Below are 20,643 nucleotides of genomic sequence, written 5' to 3' on the forward strand. Positions count from 1 at the left end.
AACCCCGTCTCTACTAAAAATACAAAAAAATTAGCCGGGTGTGGTGGCGGGCACCTGTAGTCCCAGCTACTTGGGAGGCTGAGGCAGGAGAATGGCGTGAACCCAGGAAGGTGGAGGATGCAGTGAGCCGAGATTGCGCCACTGCACTCCAGCCTGGGCGACAGAGCAAGACTCCATCTCAAAAAAATAAAAATAAAAATAAAAATAAATAAATTAAAATTAAAATATATTAAAATAAAATAAAAATAAAAACAAAAGGCTAAGTGTCCATTGATAGATAAATAGGTAAAGAAATTACGGTGCATCTATCACATGGAACCCATGTAGCACTAGAGACGTGAGGCAGGGCCACTTGTTCCAGCAACCCAGAGTGGCTGCCACCCACGGCGTGCACGGTTCTGGGTGCTGAGGACTCCAGGGTGTCCCTTCTGGTCTAGGGGCGACAGGCTGTACACCAGGACACAGGGGAGTAAAAGAGAGAATCTGGGAGAGGGATGAGGGTTGCGAGGACAGCGGATGGGGCAACTGGTGTGTGAGGGGTGCCTGCCTTACAGATGGGGGACGCCAGGAAGCCTCTATCCAGCGGCGACCTTTTAGGGAGATGCAAACAGCCAGGAGTCAGCCCTGTGTGGCCTTCCAGGCACAGCAAAGCTCAGGACACAGATGGGAGCAGAAGGTGGCTGCCCTGGGATGCTGGGGAGGTGCGCAGGGCCAGTCCCACAGGCCTGGACGAGCACGGCTGGGCCTCGCAGGTGGGAGTCTCTGCAGCTCCCCCTTCCCTGCCCAGCATGGAGGAGTCCCCAGGCCTGCGGCCATGTGACCCTGCCATTGGTTCCTAGGGTTTCCTGCTGCCTGACTCTGCAGCTCTTCTGAAGGGTGTCTCTCCTCCTCGTTCTCAACATCCATGCTGACCACATTGAAGGTCAAGGGCATGGGCCAATACCCTGCCAGGGCCAGGTACAAAGAGAGTGCCCACAGAAATGTCTGTGAGATGGAAGGAGGCAGAGAGCCAGTGATGAGGGAGGCAGGAGGGGATGCGAGGGGCCATAAGTGCTGCGGGAGGTGGGGGGCCATCTGGAAGGTGTCTGGGTGCATCAGGTGGTGGGGTAGGGGGGGCGACAGCCTCTCTCCTCCTCTTTGTTCCGCTCTGCAGTGGTGGTGGTGGGCCAGGGAGTCAGGGGAGCCATTATCTTGGAGGCCCAAGTAGCCAGGGACAAATGCATAGTCTCAGAGAGCCAGGAGTCCGGTCCTGGAGACCCCACCAGGGCCCAGGAGAGGGGAGCCAGGCTGGAGACAGCCTCGGAGCAAAGCTGGACTGTGGGCCAGTGGCCCTGCATGCAGGCTTAAAACTTTCCTGTCAACCAGGGTCCCAGTAGGAAAGAGCTGGCACCCTCAAATTAGGGTAAGTCTAGGTGGGTCTATTTGGAAAGAGCCCAATGAGGGGGACCACCAGGGCTGGTGCAGGAAGGAGCTGGCAGCAGCACGGCTGTCACCACCCGTGTACCACGTCTTCCAATGTCCCCAGGGCCACTGCCACCTCTCTCCTGGCTGTGTGTCTGGGAGGCCACCTGTGTGGGCGCCATCGGCCTGGGTCGTCTGGTTTGCACTTGGTGTCAGCTCCTGGAAGTCCTGATGGAGGCCGGGAGGGAGGGAGGAGACAGTAGAGGGTGTTGGTCTCCTGGCTCCTTCCCTGCTGCATGGCGCCGGGCAGTGACCCCGGCCAGAAGTCACTGTCCTGTCCAGACAGCCAAGAGTCAGCGCGCTGTCTGCTCTGCGTTCCAGTCTCTGCGGCCTTCGCTTCTTCCTTCCAGCCGAGGGTGGGGCCAGCCTGTTCTCTCCCAGCCCCAGGGCTGGCGGCGCTGCCCGGCCTACGCTGTCCTTTCTGAGCCTGCTGCCTGTTGCTTCTAGGCACCCTGGTCTAGCCCTGGCCACAAGCCCTGCCCTCATGATCCCCTCGCAAATGTCCTTCAGGGCAACGCCCCACTGCAGCCAGGAATGTTCCCTGCATTGAAGAGCAGTGAAGCCAGCAGGGCCCACCTGAGACGCCCTGTGGGTCGGGGAGAGGGCTCACCCACTGACTCTGTGACCTCCGTGACCTCCAGTGCCTCCCCTGAAAGGGGAGGAGGAGCTGGAGGTCACAGAATCTCCCGAAAGGGGAAGAGGAGCCTCTGTGGTCGTCCTCGTGAGGCTTCACGGAGGTTGCGGGTGCAGCCCGCAGTCACACTGGGGACAGAACGTACAGACAGCCTTCTGTGGTGCTAACAGGCAGCAGCCGATGACATGATGCAAGGTGAGAGGCTGGAGGCGCTGACCAGCGCGGCCTGCGCAACCCGTCTGAGCGCCACTGTGCTCCCCTCCCCAGCGGCCTCGCCCAGCTTCCCTGGGCCGCCGGAGGCATCTTCCCCGAGGCTGGCGAAGCAGGCTTCTCTCCTGCCCAGAAGCCTGCCGGGGTCCTCACTGCCTTGGGGATAAAGGGGGCTCCTGGGCCTCCATCCAGGCCCTTTGGAGCCTCTGATCTAGGATTTCCCTTCCCAGAGCCCACAGCACGACCTGAGGGAATTACTCACGCCTGGGTGGGGCGGGTGTGGAGGCTGGGCCAGGAAGTCAAGGAGGGGCAGATGGAGAGGGCCATTAGGAGGTACTAAGGATTCAGTCATGGCTGCAAACACTGCACATCAAGCCTGTCCAACCTGCCGCGGCCGAACGGGGCTCAGGATGACTTTGGATACGGCCCAACAAAAATTCGTAAACTTCCTTTAAAAAAGGCCAGGCACAGTGGCTCACGCCTGTAATCCCAGCACTTTGGGAGGCTGAGGTGGGCAGATCACCTGAGGTCAGGAGTTTGAGACCATCCTGGCCACCATGGTGAAACCCCGTCTCTACTAAAAATTCAAAAATTAGCTGGGCGTGGTGGCACACACCTGTAGTCCCAGCTACTCGGGAGGCTGAGGCAGGAGAATTGCTGGAACTTGAGAGGCGGAGGTTGCAGTGAGCCGAGGTCACACCTTTGCACTCCAGCCTGGCAACAGAGCGAGACTCTGTCTCAAAAACAAACAAACAAGCAAGCAAACAAACAAACAAACAAGAGCACTCATCTCAACAGCCTCTGTGTGCCCAGCGCTTCCCTCTCACCTGCTCAAATAGCTGCACATGGCCTTGCTCCCCTCCTCACTGTGCAGATAAGGAAACTGAGGCTCAGAGTGGGCGAGAGACTCGCTCAGGGGCACACGGTGAACTGAGGGAGGTGCCTGGACTTCATCTAAGCTGGCGTGGTTGGCAGAGGCCGGGCATCGCCCCTGAGCATGGAGATGTCCACAGAGGCTGCAAGGCTGGCATATCCTGTCTGGGGTGCGGACCGAGGAGGCCCACTCTCTGGGAGAGGCAGTCTGAGGACACTCCTGTCCCTCTGGCCACCTTGTGCTTCTCAGAGAGTCGTCTCCAGATAGGACTGGCAGCAGCAGCGCCTGGAAACTTGTTTGAAATGCACCCCAGACCCACTCACCCAGAGTCACTGGGGCTGGGCCAGAGGGCTGCAGGCGATTCTGCTGCACACTCCAGGTTGAGAGCTCCCGCTGTGGGCTCTAGAGTGACACCTGCGGTGCAGTTTCCCTCGAGGGCCTCTGCTGTTGGCCAGGACAGGCACTCACCTACCTCCTATTCCCAGCACCACCCTCCATCTCTGGCCAGGGCGAAGCAAGAGTGGAGGGAGGGAGGTTTGGGGACGTTCAGGGTGATATCAAGTCTGGACAGCTGCCATGGCCAGTCCACCACCTCCCTTGTCTGAGCCAGGGGCGGATCATACACTCATCAGCAGATTATTACTCATCTGTTAATGGGTAACACCTCGGCCCCGCCGCGCAAGGCTGAGAGGCCAGCGTGAGATTCTGCACTGAGCGGGGGTAGGGGTACTCCACACCCCAGGTCTCCATCAGTCACCACTATCGTGGGTCTGGCTCCTATCCCTCCCCAGCATTCAGAGGATAATCTCCCTACATGGCCTTGGACACCCAGCTCACTGGGTCGGGTAGCCTGAGGCCGGGATGCCAGGCCTTTGCACAGAGACTGTCTCAGAGGCCACCCCTCCCACCAGCGCTTCGGACCTTTCTCCACCTTTACACCCCACTCAGCCAGCCCAGGCTGCACACCCCTCGGGCGCAGTGTTGGCACTGAGTCTGGTGACCGCTCGCTGGGAGGAAATGTTGGCCTGCATGACTGAGTGACCTGACTGCTGGGAGGCCGGGGCTGGGGGAGACGGGATGCCGGGGAAATGGGTGCCCAGGCCAGGACAGAGTGCGCACAAGCAGCCTAGCCTCAGGCGTCCGTTCTCCCTGACTGCTCTGGGGCACAAAGGCAGGGCAGGGCCCAGGATGTCAGGCCCCACCCTGCAGCCATGATGTGGGACTGAGGCTAGCCGGGCCTTGAATCCTACCCCAAACCCCCGCAGGTGGGGCCAGGGCCATGAAGGGCTGGACCCCTATCTCCCTGGCGGCCGCAGTCACATCTTTGTCCCTAGGGCTCAGGGGATTCCCTTGGAGGCTTTTAGAGCTCAGCAAGAATCAGTTCAACCTGTGGCTGCTGGGGTGTGGGCGGGTTCTGCATGATTTGCGGGCCCAGCACCCATCATGCCTGTCCGCAGGGCTCAGCGCCCCTGGTGCAGGAGGAGAGGGAGGGCAACAGGGCTCCCCTGTGGGCCGCTGGCCTTGGGGGTTCCTCCCTTGGCTCTGGGCTTCTCCAGCTGTGGTTCCAGGGCAAGCCTCTTTCCCTCCCAGTCTCAGTATGTGTTCCTGTACCGCCCCAGTGCTGTCCTGGGACTGGAGGCCTCCAGGCCCCAGCTGGGGTGTAGCCAGTGTCAATGTGGCTGCAGTGACAGGGTGTCTCCCCACCCCGGCACCTTCCTGCCCCCGGGGCCCCGCAGCCCAGTGCACAGTGTCATGGTGCACTCCAGGACGGAGCTCTCCCCTCACAAGCTCTGTGACCCCAGGCAGGCTCTTCAGCCTCTCCGTCCCTGGTTTCCTCCCTGTAAATGGGATACTACGCCATCTTTATAGGGCTTCCATGATTCAGTGAAGCCATCTGGTTTCAGGCCAATTGCCTGGAGAGTGCCTGCTCACAGGACATGCGGTGTGAGCTGAGCTAGGATTATGGCGTAGCTCTCCAGCACACTTGTGCACTATACACACACATACCATTTTCGTCTTACCCACCACCGTACTAAGGAGGACTTTTTAAAAAGGGGCACACACTTTAGAGTTAATGTTTGTTACACAAAGGTGGCCCACGACAATTAGTGCTCATTTAGCATGTGCCCGGCAGCAGGACCTGCCCACCTCTGTGAACAGGAGCTGCCCCTTAGTGAGGTGAGACTGTGCTGGCCACACGGCAGGACCTGGCCATCCCCAGAGCTTCCCAGCTGGAGGCTGCCAGCTGCTGCCCTCAGCAGTGAGGAGTCCTCAGAGGCTCTGGAAGTTACAACCCTGACCCTCCGCCTGAGAACTGAGCCCTGCCAGGCCTGTCTGTGTGCACAGCACCAGGGTTAAAGTGGGGCCAAGTAGGGCAGGCGACAAGCAAGGTCCCCTGCGGTGGGCGGGCTGAGGGTGGGGCAGGCTGAACTCTGCCAGCCCAGGGCGGGCCGAATGACCTCAGCCCCGGGTGACACCGGTGGGCGTCGGGTGTGGCCTCAGACAGCTCCCTTCCTCCCCGGCTGGTTGCCAGGTCAACACTGGGTGGGACTAGCCTCTGGTGTCGGCAGTAGCCCCATGCTCCCGGCCTTTGGGTTCTTGCATGCGCCGTCCCCATCACCTGGCTGCCCCTCTCACTTCCGTCTCCACCTGTCCCGGGTCACCTGTCCTTCAAGCCAGAAATTAAGGACAGCACCCCCTCCCAGACCGCCTGGCTGCAGTCCCGGGATGGGCGCTCCTAGTCGCCTAGATCGGGCCCCCGCTGAGCCCGATCCCCCTCCCCGCTCCGCGCCGGAGCCGAGCTCCCTGCGCCGGACCAGCAAGCGCCCGGGCCTCGACTTCCCCTTCCGTGCAATGGGAAGCAAGCCTCGCTTTCCTATGAGCAGGGTGTCGGCTCCGCGCGGGCCCCGGCCCTGGATCCTGCTTGGCTTTGCCTGGAGCCTCATTCTCTCCGGCTGTGCCGGGGGAGGCTGGAGGCGGCGGCGAGGGGGACAGGAGTGTCGCCCGGCTCCTCCGCCCGCGGCCGCCGAGGGACGTGGTCGGGCGTTCGTCTCTCGAGCCGGGAGGGGGCGCTGGAGCACCGGGAACCCGGGGCCGTTAGCACCGCCCCTCCTGCCGACGCCCCGCCTCCGGCCGCGTTTCCCCGGGCCTGGTCCCGCTCCACTCCGCGGCGCCTCCTCTCCGCAACTCCCACTAGGAGGGCAGACCCTCAGCCGGAGCCGGAGGCCGCGCCCTGTGCCTGGCAGACCCTTACCCGGAGCCGAGGCCGCGCCCCGCAGCCGCGCCCCGGGGCTGCCCCTGTGGGTGGAGCCTCTTAGGACGACATCCAAACACCCCGGGCGGGCGCGGGACTCACGCCGGGAATCCCAGCGCTTTGGGAGGCCGAGGCGGGCGGATCACCTGAGGTCAGCAGATCGAGACCAGCCTGAGCAAGATGGTGAAACCCCGTCTCTGCTAAAAATACAAAATTAGCCTGGCGTGGTGGTGGGTGCCTGTAATCCCAGCTACTCAGGAGGCTGAGGCAGGAGAATCGCTTGAACCTGGGAGGCGGAGGTTGCAGTGAGCTGAGATCACGCCACTCTGCACTCCAACCTGGGCGACTGAGCGAGACTTCGTCCCAAAACAAACAAACAAAAAAACCCACCAAAAAATAAAAAACTGAAACCGTATTTTTTTTTCCGACAGGGTCTTGCTCTGTAACCCAAGCTGGAGTGCAGTGATGCGATCACGGCTCAATGCAACCTCAACCTCTCCGGGCTCAAGTGATCCGCCCACCTCAGCCTCCCAAGTAGCTGGGACTACAGGCGCCGCCACTCCTGGCTCCTTTTTTTTTTTTTTTTTTTTTTGAGACGGAGTCTGCCTCTATCGCCCAGGCTGGAGTGCAGTGGCTTGATCTCGGCTCACTGCAACCTCCACCTCCCAGGTCCAAGCAATTCTTCTGCCTCAGCCTCCCGAGTAGCTGGGACTACAGGCGTGTACCACCGAGCCCGGCGAATTTTTGTATTTTCAGTAGAGAGGGGTTTCACCGTGTTGCTCAGGCTGGTCTCTCTCTCGTGACTTCCAGATGATCCGCCCGCATGGTCCTCCCAAAATGCTGGGATTACAGGCGAGAGCCACCGTGCTTGGCTAATTTTTTTTTTTTTTTAGACGGAGTCTCTGTCTGTCGCCTGGGCTGGAGTGCAGTGGCGTGATCTTGGCTCACATCAAGCTCTGCCTCCTCGGTTCACGCCATTCTCAGGAGAATGCCTCAGCCTCCTGAGTAGCTGGGACTATAGGCGCACACCACCACGCCCGGCTAATTTTTGTATTTTTAGTAGAGACGGGGTTTCACTGTGTTAGCCAGGATGGTCTCAATCTCCTGACCTCGTGATCCGCCCGTCTCGGCCTCCCAAAGTGCTGGGATTACAGGCGTGAGCCACCGCGCCCGGCCAATTTTTGTATTTTTAGTAGAGACGGGGTTTCACCATCTTGGCCAGGCTGGTCTTCAACTCCTGACCTCGTGATCCACCCGCCTCCGCATCCCAAAGTGCTGGGATTACAGGTGTGAGCCACCGTGCCCAGCCTACTTTTTAAAAAAATAATAATTTTTTAGAGATGGGGGGGATCTCACTATGTTGCCCAGGCTGGTCTCGAGCTCCTGGGCTCAAGCGATCTGCCCGCCTTGGCCTTCCAAATTACAGTCGCGAGACACTGCTCCTGGCCATAAAAAAGCCCTCTGAAACTGGGTGATTTGTAACACATCTAGAGGGAAACGTCTGGAAACTGCTGTCAACCAATACTTAGGGGCTGGGGATTTAGTGTGGGAGAAGACAGCTGGAAGTCCTTGCACCAGGGCTTCCTAGCAGGGTGAGACAGTCCCAGGAGAGGCTGGAGGCCTCTTCCAGTCACCTTCTTTTTTCACTCTCCATCCACCCCCCTGGCCCCTCCAACCTCCACCAGGGTTATTTATTTATTTATTTATTATTTATTTATTATTTATTTTTTGTTTTTGAGACAGAGTCTCCCTCTGTTGTCCAGGCTGGAGTACAGTGGCGCGATCTCCGCTCGCTGCAAGCTCCGCCTCCCGGGTTCACGCCATTCTCCTGCCTCAGCCTCCGGAGTAGCTGGGACTACAGGCGTCCGCCATCACGCCCGGAGAATTTTTTGTATTTTTAGTGGAGACGGGGTTTCACCGTGTTAGCCAGGATGGTCTCGATCTCCTGACTTCGTGATCCACCCGCCTTGGCCTCCCAAAGTGCTGGGATTACAGGCGTGAGCCACCGCGCCCGGCCCCAGGGTCATTTATTTAGGACCCCCTGCCTGCCAGTCTGCCAAGGGGCACAGGAGTTGGTCCTGGACCTGCCCTGTCAGAGGATCAGCACGATCCTGTGGCATAGGGCCACAGTGCTCACATGGCCCAGCCTGGTGGCATGAGCCTGTGCAGTCCCAGCTACTCCAGAGGCCAGGGTGGAGGATCTCTTCAGCCTAGGAGTTCGAGGCCAGATTGGGAAACAGCAAGGCTGCATCTGTTAAAAAAAAAAAAAGAAAGAAGAGAAGAAAGAAAAAAAGGAAGGAAGGGAGTAGCAGAGAGGAAGGAAGGAGGGAAGCAGAGGAAGGGGAGGAAGGGAGGAAGGAAGGAAGGATTATATGTAGCAGAGACATGCATATAAAACACCCAAAGGAAGGAAGGAAGGAGGGAGGGAGGGAGGGAGAGAAAGAAGGAAGGAAGGAAGGAGGGAGGGAGGGAGGGAGAGAAAGAAGGAAGGAAGGAAGGAAGGAAGGAAGGAAGGAAGGAAGGAAGGAAGGAAGGAAGGAAGGAAGGAAGGATTATATGTAGCAGAGACATGCAGGTAAAACACCGAAGTGGTGTATTGTCACTGCGCAGTCCTCGATGTTGCCCAGGCAGTCTGCGGTGTCTTACTCCAAGACGGCCACAAGAGGGTACCGAGAGCAAAGCCTTTCTGGCCCAGGGCCAGGCTTTCCGCTTCCAGCGGAGCACCCCAGTAGATGCAGATGCCGCCCTCACCTCCGTTCTTTTTTTTTTTTTTTTTTTCTGAGATGGTCTCACTTCATCGCCCAGGCTGGAAAATGCAGTGGGGCAATCACGGCTCACGGTAGCCTCAACCTCCTGGGCTCAAGTGATCCTCCCAACTCAGCCTCCTGAGTAGCTGGGATTACCAGCATGCACCACCACACTCAGATAATTTTTTTCGTATTTTTTGTGGTCCACTATATTGCCTAGGCTGGTCTTGAACTCCTGGGCTTAAGCGATCCTCCTACTTCAGCTACCCAAAGTGCTGGGATTACAGGCATGAGCCACCGTGCCCAGCCTGTTCAAGCTTTGGAAGGTGTGGGGGCTGGGGAGCAGGGCTGGGAGAGGGTAACGATAGCCTCAGTGCAGCCAGAGGACGTGAGGGACGCTGCTTCTTCACTTAGTCCACCCCATGCCTTTACTGCATTGGCAGGGATGGGGAGGCCCAGAGAGGACCAGGGGCTCCATAGACACACAGCAGACGCTGGGCATGGCCAGGCACAGCTCCTGCCTCTGGATCTGCCAGTCTCCTGTAGAGAAAGGCCCATGGCAGTGGCAGGAGAGAGGGGGAGAAGCAGCATATCCGAGGCTCGAGGCAAAAACGGGCCCTGAGGCCAACTGTGCAGCTCAGCTATGAGCTCCAGGCCTGTCTTTACAGATGCTCCCTGCCCCAGCCTCAATGGCTTGGTGCCTCAAGGGACTTGAGCACTTCCTGAGCACCCTATGCCCCATTGGGAGCAAGCCCTAGAAGCTGGGAGGCCCCTGCCTACCAACACCTTGGATGACAACTAACACCTTAGGTGATAGTTACCACTTGCACTAACAAGTTGGGAGAGCAATTTCTGCCCAAGTGGCAAGGGGGCGGGGTGGCCTTTTGGGGGATAGGGCGATGGAAGGGGAGCATGCCAGCTGACTTTCTGACATGAGGGTGTCTGGGTCTTCAGAGGGTGCGGTTGCAGACACAGTGATAAGGGTGTGAGGTGTCTGACCTACTCTGGCATTGGTGTGTGACACTAGGCCAGGCCCCTGTCCTTCTGGTCTGTGCTCTTGCCTGGAGCAGTGTACAGATGTGGGGAGCCCCTTCTCAGAATGTAGATGATTGGGGTTCTTGTCTGCCTCAAACCCTCCCAGAGCTCCTTGCTGCCCCCACATCAGGGATTGACCCCTCTGCTGGGCATTCTCAGCTTTGCACAATCTCTGCTACCTTCTTTTTCCAGTCTCACCTCCCGCTATGCCCACATCATCAGATCTCCTGAGCTGCAGCCACAGTGCCCAGGTCAGGCCTCCACCTACCCTGCTGTGATGCCCCCTTGCCCATCTTCCTCCTGGAGAACTTGTGCAAAGAGCTCTATCCATCCCACATCCAGGAGAACCCAATTCGCATTTTCACAAAGACACTTCTCTGCCTGACCTGGTTCTCCGTTTTGGACCATTGGATCGTGAATTTGGATTGGGTCTTATTTCTCTCAATGATCCCAGAATCCAGCATTGACATGGAGTCAATAATGCTTAATATTAATATTTATTAATACATGAATGTTTTGTTTATGAATGAATGGGCAAAAGAATGGTGAGAAGATGGATGGATGAATGATGGGGATGGGTGGCGGTGAGATGAAGTGAGAACAGTGGACTGATGTTTATGTATGTGGATAATATAAGAATATAACTTAAGGGTAATAGATGAACACATGGATGAGTTAATTACTAGGTGGCTGGCTGATTGGTGGGGGATGAATAACTGTCTGTGTGAGTGATAGTGGATGAACGATGGACATAATGATGGAATGAGTATGTGGTGGGTAGAAGAATGTATGGCTAATGATTGGATGGGCACTGGAAGCATGGTAGAGGGTGATCCTAGATGGTGGATGGATATAATATGATGGATGGTAGATGCATCTATGTAGTTGGTGATTGATTAAGTGATGAAGAATAGATAAATACACAGTAGATTGATAGATGGAAAATGGATGGACGTGGATGCTGAATTGTTGGATCAATGGATACCACATGAATCCATACATAGTGGATATAAACTGCAGGCAATAAGTATTAATAGTAGATGGTGGATGCTTAGTGGGTAGATACATCGTGGAAGTGTGGATGGATGGTGGATAAATAGTAGTGGATGATTGTGATGGATCTATCCACAGAGAATGGATGGGCAGATGGGACAGAAATACCAATGAGTATATGACTGATGGATGGATCATGAGTGGTGGACAAGTAAATGGTGGCTGCCTGGTGCATGAATGGGGACTGGATGGCAAATAAATGAATGATTGCTAGCTGGATGAATAATGGGTTGTGTGCTGTGGAGGTACAAATGGAAGGTGGATGTGGATAGATAACAACTGGATGGAATCTGGATGACTAATGATGAACAGGTGTTGAGCGGATGGATGAAGGTTTAAACAGTAGGTGGCTACAACTTGGAAAAGTGATGCATGAAAGATGAATGGTGGGTGTGTAGATGGAGAGGTGGTAAATGGATGCTTTAATGTACAGATGGGGGAAGATGGATCCATAGCAAGTGGGTAGATGGATGATGAATGAAGATGGACACCGAATGGAGAAAGAATAATGAATGTGGGATGGGCATGAATAGTGACTGGATGGATGGTGAGTGGATTGTAATGGTCGATGGATAATGGCAAATAAATGCTCACTGCTGTCTCTCTATTCTGTCCTCAGCACCTAAAACAATGTTTGGCACATAGAAGGCAGTCAGTATTTTTTTCTAGAATGGATGAATATGAATGGATGCTAGATGGTACTTGGATGGATTTTGGATGAATAGTGAATTTTAGCTGGATGATGGGTGGATAGATAGAGGATGTTGTGAGATGGATAGTGAATGAATAGATATGTGGTGGATATGGATAAGAGATGGTGATGGTAGGCTGGGTGTGGTGGCTCACGCCTGTAATCCCAGCACTTTGGGAAGCCATGGCAGGTGGATCACCTGAGGTCAGGAGATCGAGACCAGCCTGGCCAACATAGTGAAACCCCGTCTCTACTAAAAATACAAAAATTAGCTGGGCGTGGTGGGCACCTATAATCTCAGCTACTTGGGAGGCTGAGGTAGGAGAATTGCTTGAATCCAGAGGCAGAGGTTGCAGTGAGCCGAGACTGCGCCATTGCCCTCCAGCCTGGGTGACAGAGAGAGACTCTGCCTCAAACGAACGAACAAGCAAACAAACAAACAAATAAACACCAAAAAAGAGATGGTGATGGTAGATGGTTGGTGGATGGATGGAGGAATACAGTTAATAGAAATATGAATGAATGGCAAATGGTGAATGACTGGTGGGTGAATTGTAGATGGGTGACTTGTTGCTGATTGGATGGAGGTTAAGGGATAAATCGGGACAAATGAATAGTAGAGTGATGATTCACAATTAGATATGTGGATGGAGATGTGAATGGTAGATGGATGTGTTAAATATCTGATGGAAAGCTGTTACATAGTGAGTGATGGATGGATAGGTGGTGGATGGATCGATGGTGAATGAATGTTGGATCGATGGGTATTTAGTGATGTATTGATGCTTGGTAAATGGTGGGTGCTGGTGGTGAATGGATGGGTGCATGATGGATGGGTGGTGGTTGCATATGGGATGGTGACTGGAGATGGATGGTTAATGGACATTGGATACTGGACGGTGGTTGAATGGTGGATTGTGAATGGATGGCTGGTGGTTGCATGGGGGAAGGTAGATGGTGGATTGTGGATGAGATGGATGTTGGGTTATTGAAGGTAGACGGTGGACTGTGGACGGGATGGATGTTGGGTTATTGAACGTAGATGGTGGGCCGGGCGCGGTGGCTCACACCTGTAACCCCAGCACTTTGGGAGGCCGAGGCAGGTGGATCACGAGGTCAGGAGTTCAAGACCAGCCTAGCCAAGATGGTGAAACCCCATCTCTACTAAAAATACAAAAATTAGCCAGGCGTGATGGTGGGTGCTTGTAATCCCAGCTACTCAGGAGGCTGTGGCAGATAATTGCTTGAACCCGTGAGGCGGAGGTTGCAGTGAGCCGAGATCTTCCCACTGCACTCCAGCCTGGGGAACAGAGCGAGACTCCATCTCAAAACAAACAAACAAACAAACAAACGGACGTAGATGGTGGACTGTGGACAGGATGGATGTTGGGTTATTGAAGGCAGATGGCGGACTGTGGATGGGATGGATGTTGGGTTATTGAAGGCAGATGGTGGACTGTGGACGGGATGGATGTTGGATTATTGAAGGTAGGTAGTGGACTGTGGACAGGATGGATGTTGGGTTATTGAAGGTAGATGGTGGATTGTGGATGGGATGGATGTTGGGTTATTGAAGGTAGATGGTGGATTGTGGACAGGATGGATGTTGGGTTATTGAAGGTAGATGGTGGATTGTGGACGGGATGGATGTTGGGTTATTGAAGGTAGATGGTGGATTGTGGACGGGATGGATGTTGGGTTATTGAAGGTAGATGGTGGATTGTGGACGGGATGGATGTTGGGTTATTGAAGGTAGATGGTGAATTGTGGACGGGATGGATGTTGAGTTATTGATGGTAGTGGTGGATTGTGGATGAGGTGGATGTTGGGTTATTGATGGTGGATGATGGATGGCAGATGGTGGGTCTCAGATGGTGGCGGGATGGCAAAAGATAGATGAATAGCTGTGAATGGTAGACGGACCGTGGATGGACTGTGGATATTGAATGGAAGTGGGATGTTAGATAACTGACGGTGGAGGCTTCCTGGTTGCAGGGTAGGAATTACATGGACCAGAGATTATGCACCTTGGCTCAGGTGTCAGGTCTGTGCACTGGGCTGAATGAGACAGCTTGTCCCAGGGCTGTTTTGCTCCTTTTTGGGAATGGAACTGGAAAGATGAGAGGGGGGCTGAGGGGTGACCCCCTCCCCCCCCCCCCCCCCCCCCCCGCTTCCTGCAGCCCATCCCAGTTTGGGTTTTTAGGTTTTTTCTTTTTGAGACAGAATCTCAGTCTGTCACCCAGGATGGAGTGCAGTGGCACGATCCCGGCTAAGTGCAACCTCTGCCTCCTGGGTTCAAGAGATTCTCCTGCCTCAGCCTCCCAAGTAGCTGGGACTACAGGCACCTGCCACCGCGCCTGGCTAATTTTTTTTTTTTTTTTTTTTGTATTTTTAGTAGAGACGGGGTTTCACCATATTGGCCAGGCTAATCTCGAACTCCTGACCTCAGGTGATCTGCCCGCCTCGGCCTCCCAAAGTGCTGGGATTACAGGCCTAAGCTACCGCGCCCGGCAGTTTGGGGGGGTTTTTTTTTTTTTTTTGGTCCTTTTTACTCCTGTCTTTATTCCCCAATAGGAAGGAGTCCTCTTTCCATGTATCTGGCCCCACCGAATTCTGCACCTCAAATTTCTGGACGCCAATCTTGAGGCTCAGTCTCAAGTGGCCAGGGGCAGGCCCTGGGGGAGGGGTCGGCTCAAGGGAAGATGAGGCCGGGCCCTTGCTGGGGGCTGGAGCTGGGAGGGCGCGGGCGCTGAGGACCGGCGGCCAGCCCCGCGGAGGGCGTGAGTGCGAGGGAGGCCGGGAGAGCGCGTGCGGGCGGGGAGCGCGAGGAGGAGAGCGAGCCGGGAGAGCGCGGAGGCCCCAGCGCCAGCACCCGCGCGGGCGGTGAGTGTGAGTGTGGCGCAGGGTCGCCCCTTCCCCAGCCTGGCCCCGGCAGTGCGGGCCCCGGGAGCGCCCTGACGGCTAGGTGCGGGGTGGTTGGGAGAGGGAGGAACATGGGGGGGATTTGGGAGTTTTGAGTCGAGCTCTTTGGGGAAGGGGACGGCATGGGTTCGCAGGGTCAGCCCGGCTGTGGAACGCCATGCCTCCGCGCGCTTGTGTCCCCGGGGCTGTGCCCAGTAAGACCTGGGATCCCGCGGCGCTGGGGGTGGTGGGTGCCCTCGATGTGTGGTGCCCCGGCTGGCACTGGACCCTGGCGCTGGGCAGGGCAAGGCAGCCCTTGGGCACTTGTTCCCTGATTGCCTGCCCCCGCCTGGCTCAAGCTGACAGCTCTATCATCTGCCTCTGTCATCCCTCTCTCTCTGGGCCAAGTGTCATCTGTGGGTCTGTTTCTGTCTCTCTCTCTCTCTCTCTTCTCCTCTGTCTCCAGCTCAGTCACCTCTCGCCTGGTCTCTGTGGCAGTATTTTTCTTGCCTCTCCCTCTGCCTCCTTCCCAAGGCTGGCTGGGTCTCTGTCCTGGCTGCCCTGGACTCTAACCTGAGTTCTGGGGTCCTGGGATGGGATCCAGAAGAGGCTTGATGGAGGGCCGGACCTGGGAGCAGTGGGGCACTGAGACATCCCTGGGCTTTGGGGTTGGGCAGAGGAGCCAGAGGGTGTGGCTTCACTGCCCGCTGCCCCGAGAGGCCTCCTGCAGTGTGTGCCCCTCCTAGCCCTCCCTGGGCCTCAGTGGGACCCCAGCTGACCTGAGTGGGGTGTTTGGTGAAAGAAACCTCATTTCTCAGAATAGCAGCCCTCTGCTTTGCTGGCGGCCACAGGACCACCCTCACCCACCCCAGCAGGACGTCACAGGCATTCCATCCTGCTGGTCTCTGCTCTCCCACTGCCTTGTCCCCTTCCTGCAGGGCTGCCCCCGCCCGTGGCCCCCTACTGCCTGCATGCCAGCCACTGCCACACCCCACCCCCACTTCTACCTCTGACCAGGGCGTAGCCCCAGAGCCCACACGGCCCGAGCGCAGGTGAAGGGTCTGGCTGGTGCCAGCTCCTGCCAGGGGCTCTCTTCCCAGAGCCCTTGCTGCCAGGGCTCCAGTGGGGCTCCCCCTGCTGTGGCCAGCCTGAGTGGGTGCGGCCAAGTGCAGGCAGGACTTCATTTCCCCCTGGGCTGTGGGTGCTGAGGGCCTGGCCCGGGGTGTGCAGGGTGCACGCTCTCGAGGAGGAAATGGGCACCTTGGCCTCTGGCTGACTTGAACCCAGTCCCTACTACTCCCAGCCTCCCGTCTCAGGAACGTTTAGGTCCCTAGGACACTCCGTGTCCTTCCTGCACTATTCCTGTCTCAGAATGTGCTTCTGTCCTCCCAGCTGGCCTAGCTACCTCCTGCTCATCTCTCAGGCCTCAGATCAGCAGACTTCTTCCAGGAAGCCTTCCCAGGTCTCCCCTCCTGCCTGTGCCCTCTTGCAGGCACACTGTGCGGCCAGGGTCCAGTGCCCCCTCTGGCGGCGGGCTCAGGCAGGGAGCAGTGCAATATAGGTCCAGCTGGAGCCATGGGCACTGGGCCTGGGCTGGGGTGGAGTGGGGTGGGCTTAGCACCTGAAGCCTTCGGGGGAGTGTGGATCCAGCATCAGGCCAACAACAGACACCCCATTTCTGCTCCCAGTCCTCGTGCAGCTTAGTGGCGCAGTGGCAGCAGCAGCATGAGCACCCCGCGGCCTGCTCCACCACAGCCAGGCGCTGCTGAGGGGGCTGGAGGCCCAGAAGGGAAGGTATGCGCTCGGGACCCTGGGGGGGTCGGGAGGGAGCAAGCCTCAAACTCTGTCCCATGACTTGGGGCATGCCTTGCCTTGCTGCTGGCCTCAGTTTACCCATCTGGGTGGGGGAGATCATTGCTTATTTATTTATTTATTTATTTATTTATTTTTGACACAGAGTCTTGCTCTGTTGCCCAGGCTGGAGTGTAATGGCGTGATCTTGGCTCACTGCAGCCTCCGCCTCCGGGGTTCAAGCAATTCTCCTGCCTCAGCCTCTGGAGTAGCTGGGATTACAGGTGTCCACAACTATGCCCAGTTAATTTTTGTATTTTTAGTAGAGTTGGGTTTCACCATGTTGGCCAGGCTGGTTTCCAACTCCTGACCTCAGGTGATCCACCTGCCTTGGCCTCCCAAAGTGCTGGGATTACAGGCGTGAGCCACTGTGCCCGGCTTGTTGCTCTTTTATAAAGGTATAATGGATAAAAAAAATTGAAGGCCAGCATTCCTGGCTTACTTAGCACTCCTTCCTGACCTGAGGACCCCAGGGATTGTCCCCAAGGCACGCTTTGCTCTCTGCTGAGTAAGGAAATGCCAGGGTTCCCTGCCACTAGTGTCACCTTTTGGCAGGGGATGGGGGGGGTGCTGATGAAACTAAAAAAAAAAAAAAACAAGCTCCCTACACAGGGTCGCAGCCTTAGTATTCTGAGTGCTAGAGCCCAGCCAGAGCCCAGCCATTCTCCTTGTTGGGAAGCAGTGGGGCTAGAGAGGGGGACCAGCCTGGAGTCATACAGGGACCAGTCTGGAACTTGGGGTTGCAGACACAGCCTCCCAGGCAGGGTGGACAGAGGTGAGCACCAGGACTCAGAGCTGCAAATGCTGCTGGCCTGGACCTCGTTCACCCCAGTGGGCAGACTTGGAGAGGAGCACCCTTGGTTGGGGGCAGGAAGGAGAATGGCACATGGGGAGGGAGAGCAGGCTGGGGAATGAGCCCCCCCTGGCTGGCAATGCCAGCATGAGGGTGGCCCCTGGGAGGATCCAGCCTTTGGGGTAGGGATGGGGTCCCTGCTCTGCTGTCCTCTGACAGCTCCTTCATTCCACAGACATCCCAGTCCAGTGACACCTGTTCTCACACTTGAGGGTCACCTATGGTCCGTGGTTAAAAGAGAGTCTGGGCTGGAGCTCAGGAATGTGCACTGTTCAGGGATCTTGCTGCAGTGGCCGAGGGCCATTCAGCTAAGTCCCCCCTGCTGCGTGGCTGTCCTTCCTCGAGGCCCTTGTGCTCTTTTGGGAAGGTGGACCCAGCAGCTTCCCTTCTAGGTTGAGAAATGGGAGACAGGGAGCTCCAGGCAGGGCCATCTGCCCGAGCACAGGCGTGGGGGTGGGACAGGGCAGGCAAGTCAGGGCCACCAGGGCGCTGAGGGATGGGGTGGGATAGGGCAGGCAAGTCAGGGCCACTGGGGTGCTGAGAGACAGAGTTCTGCACGTAGCACTGCAGCCTCAAAGGCCTTGAATGGGAGGTGGAGATGCTGAGGGCACCGGGAAGGCCTGGGGACGCAGCCCCCGCAGGCTCCTGTGGGCACTGAACAATGAGCCAAGAGCAAGCCCAGAGCCAGCCGTTTGGGTTGCCATGGCAACTGCTTCCCAGCTCCTCTGAGCCTGGAGGAGGCCAAGGGCCCAGCAGGGAAGACCCCAGGAAGGGACTGGCAGGAGTCTGGGTGCAGGAGGCAGCTGGGGGTGCGCAGAAGCCTGGGCTCATTCCTGGTGACCTTGGCCTCTCCGGCCTCAGGCTCTGGCTGTGCAATGGGCTTCTGGAGCTGAGCACAGCTGCGTCCTATGGTGCCTCCTGAGAGCTGTGACCCCAGGGGCTGAGCACCCTACCCCCAGGGTTGGGACTGGGTAGGGCCTGGGACGTGTCTCAGGGATGTTCCTGTGTGAACACACATGTGCCCATCCCTGCCCTGGGGACTGGGTGGGAAGGGTCTCTGATCTCCCTAGTGGGGCAGTGTGCAGGACAGGGGTGGGGGGAATAGGAGTGCCAGGCCTGGCATGGCCATGATCCTGCCCATCCTCCCTGGAGGCTGTGGCAGGTGCCTGGGAGAAGGGCCCTCGGCTGGGCCAGCGGCTGCCCTCAATCGTGGTGGAGCCGAGCAAGGCGGACCCTGTGGAAAGTGGGGAGCTGCGCTGGCCCCTGGAGAGTGCCCAGAGGGGCCCCTCTCAGAGCCGGGCTGCTGCTGGTAAGTGAGGGTGCCTGTGGGGGTGCTGAGAGGAGGAAGTGGCCACTGCCAGGGTCAGAAGCGGGGCGTGCTTCCTGCGGCTCCAGCAAGCAAGGCCTTCCCGCCTCCTGCCTGTTCACACTCCATCCTCCACCCGCCTTGGAGTCTCTGCCTGAGACTCTAGGTGCTGCCTGGCCTTAACCCCCCCTCCCTAGCACCGTCCTCCCTCCCACCTGCAAATGAGGTCCCTTATCCACTCTCAGCCGCAGGCCTGGGCACGGGAGGTGCACGGTGCATAATTGTTGAATGAGTGATGCCACATTCTCGCCCCTCCTCATCCGGTGCACCCTCGTCATCACCTTTGGAGCAAGTGTGCCTTGCTCACTAGGGCCTGGGAGGCTGTGAGCCTACCGGTGCTTGTGGTAGGGGGATGGGCTGGCCTGTTGGCAGGCTCCATCCCGCTGCAGGTGCCCTGTTTAAAGGCTGAAAGCAGGCCAGGTGCGGTGGCTCATGCCTGTAATCCCAGCACTTTGGGAGGCTGAGGCAGGTGGATCAGTTGAGGTCAGGAGTTCGAGACTAGCCTGGCCAACATGGTGAAACCCCATCTCTACTAAAAATACAAAAATTAGCCAGGCATGGTGGCAGGCGCCTGTAATCCCAGCTACTCGGAAGGCTGAGGCAGGAGAATCGCTTGAACCCTGGAGGCAGAGGTTGCAGTGAGCTGAGATCGTGCCACTGCACTCCAGCCTGGGCGATAGAGTGAGACTCCGTCTCAAAAATAAATAAAAGCTGAAACTTCTGGGAGGATTGTGTGAGCAGGAGGGGGCAGCCGGTGCCAGCCCCAAGGAACAGGAGAGGCAGCAGGCTGGGCTGTGGGGGCCTTGTGAATGGCTCTGAGGGCCACTGCGGGCTGGGCAAGGGGCATGAGCTGTGCCCTGTGCCCTGGGAGATGTTGTCCCCTGGAGATGCCTGGGAGTCTATTCCCTGAGGAGGAAGTGAATTCAGCCGCAGCTGGGGCCGCTCAGCACCTTGCCTGCCCTCTTCCCATCCCCAGGCCTCAGCCTGTACTGGCCAGAAAACCCCCTTTTCAGTGTGGCCAGAGGGGTTATCTGTCTGGACCCATAACCCCCACCTCTGCCCAAAGCCCCCTCAACCTCTTGTCAGTTTCTGCCCAGGGCCCAGGACAGCATCAGGGACCACCCCTTGGGTAACTCCTGGGACTTGGGCTCTGGGGATATCCTTGAGTCTGCCCTGGACTTCCCTTCCCTCTGCCACCCCATCATCTGGTGGATGTGGGAGCTGCCCCTGCTCGCAGAGCCCAGCCTCATTCTGCCTCCCTGGCCGAGCACCCCTCCCGCTTCTCATCACCTGAGGGGACCTCCTGGCCTGCCCCAGCCCAGTTGCCTGCCAAAGGCTCATTTCGGGCCCCTGGGATCCTCTCAGGCTGCACTCCCCCCGCCGACCAACACGGCCGCCTTTATGTTTCTGCAGCCCCCTCGCCGAGTCTGCCCAGAGAACCAGGGAAAGCTGCAGATAATGCTGGCAGCGAGTGTGGCTGCCCCGAGGACCCAGCAGCCCCGGCCCAGGGATAGGACAAGGACGTGGCTGGGCTCTGCTGTCTGACTGCTGAGGGCCTCTGCCCCAGGGTGGCCGGGCTGATGCACAGGAGGGCCCGGCCTGCCCAGCCTGGAAAGCCCAGAGGCTGCTTCCTGTCTCACAGGGTCTGGACCGCAGCCCTGCCCTCTTCTGCCCATGGCCCAGGTCTGGATCACACCCCACTTTGTTCTGTGGT

General features: G+C 57.5%; 1 protein-coding gene across 2 annotated transcripts; it reads left to right on the forward strand.

Moving 5' to 3' along the window:
• Positions 1-13,137: 13,137 nt before the first annotated feature.
• Positions 13,138-20,643, forward strand: LBHD2 (LBH domain containing 2). Of its 2 annotated transcripts, XM_034937221.3 has the most exons (4): positions 13,138-14,841; positions 16,548-16,653; positions 18,716-18,872; positions 20,343-20,643. In XM_034937221.3, exons 2-4 carry the CDS (start codon positions 16,585-16,587, stop codon positions 20,441-20,443), a joined length of 327 nt encoding a protein of 108 aa, XP_034793112.1. In that variant the 5' UTR covers positions 13,138-14,841; positions 16,548-16,584; the 3' UTR covers positions 20,444-20,643. The 2 variants fall into 2 exon arrangements, 1 of the variants encoding a protein (XP_034793112.1); XR_004666077.2 differs by lacking the exon at positions 18,716-18,872 and having other exon boundaries at positions 20,343-20,460.

Source organism: Pan paniscus, chromosome 15, assembly GCF_029289425.2.
Source record: "Pan paniscus chromosome 15, NHGRI_mPanPan1-v2.0_pri, whole genome shotgun sequence".
In the NCBI taxonomy this organism is placed as follows: domain Eukaryota; kingdom Metazoa; phylum Chordata; class Mammalia; order Primates; family Hominidae; genus Pan; species Pan paniscus.

Bases quoted from the DNA above. Each gene is read 5' to 3' on its own strand.
- LBHD2 (XM_034937221.3), top strand. From the start codon at position 16,585: ATGAGCACCCCGCGGCCTGCTCCACCACAGCCAGGCGCTGCTGAGGGG. The intron at 16,654-18,715 runs GTATGCGCTCGG...TCCTCCCTGGAG, and splicing joins CTGGAGGCCCAGAAGGGAAG to GCTGTGGCAGGTGCCTGGGA. The intron at 18,873-20,342 runs GTAAGTGAGGGT...ATGTTTCTGCAG, and splicing joins TCAGAGCCGGGCTGCTGCTG to CCCCCTCGCCGAGTCTGCCC.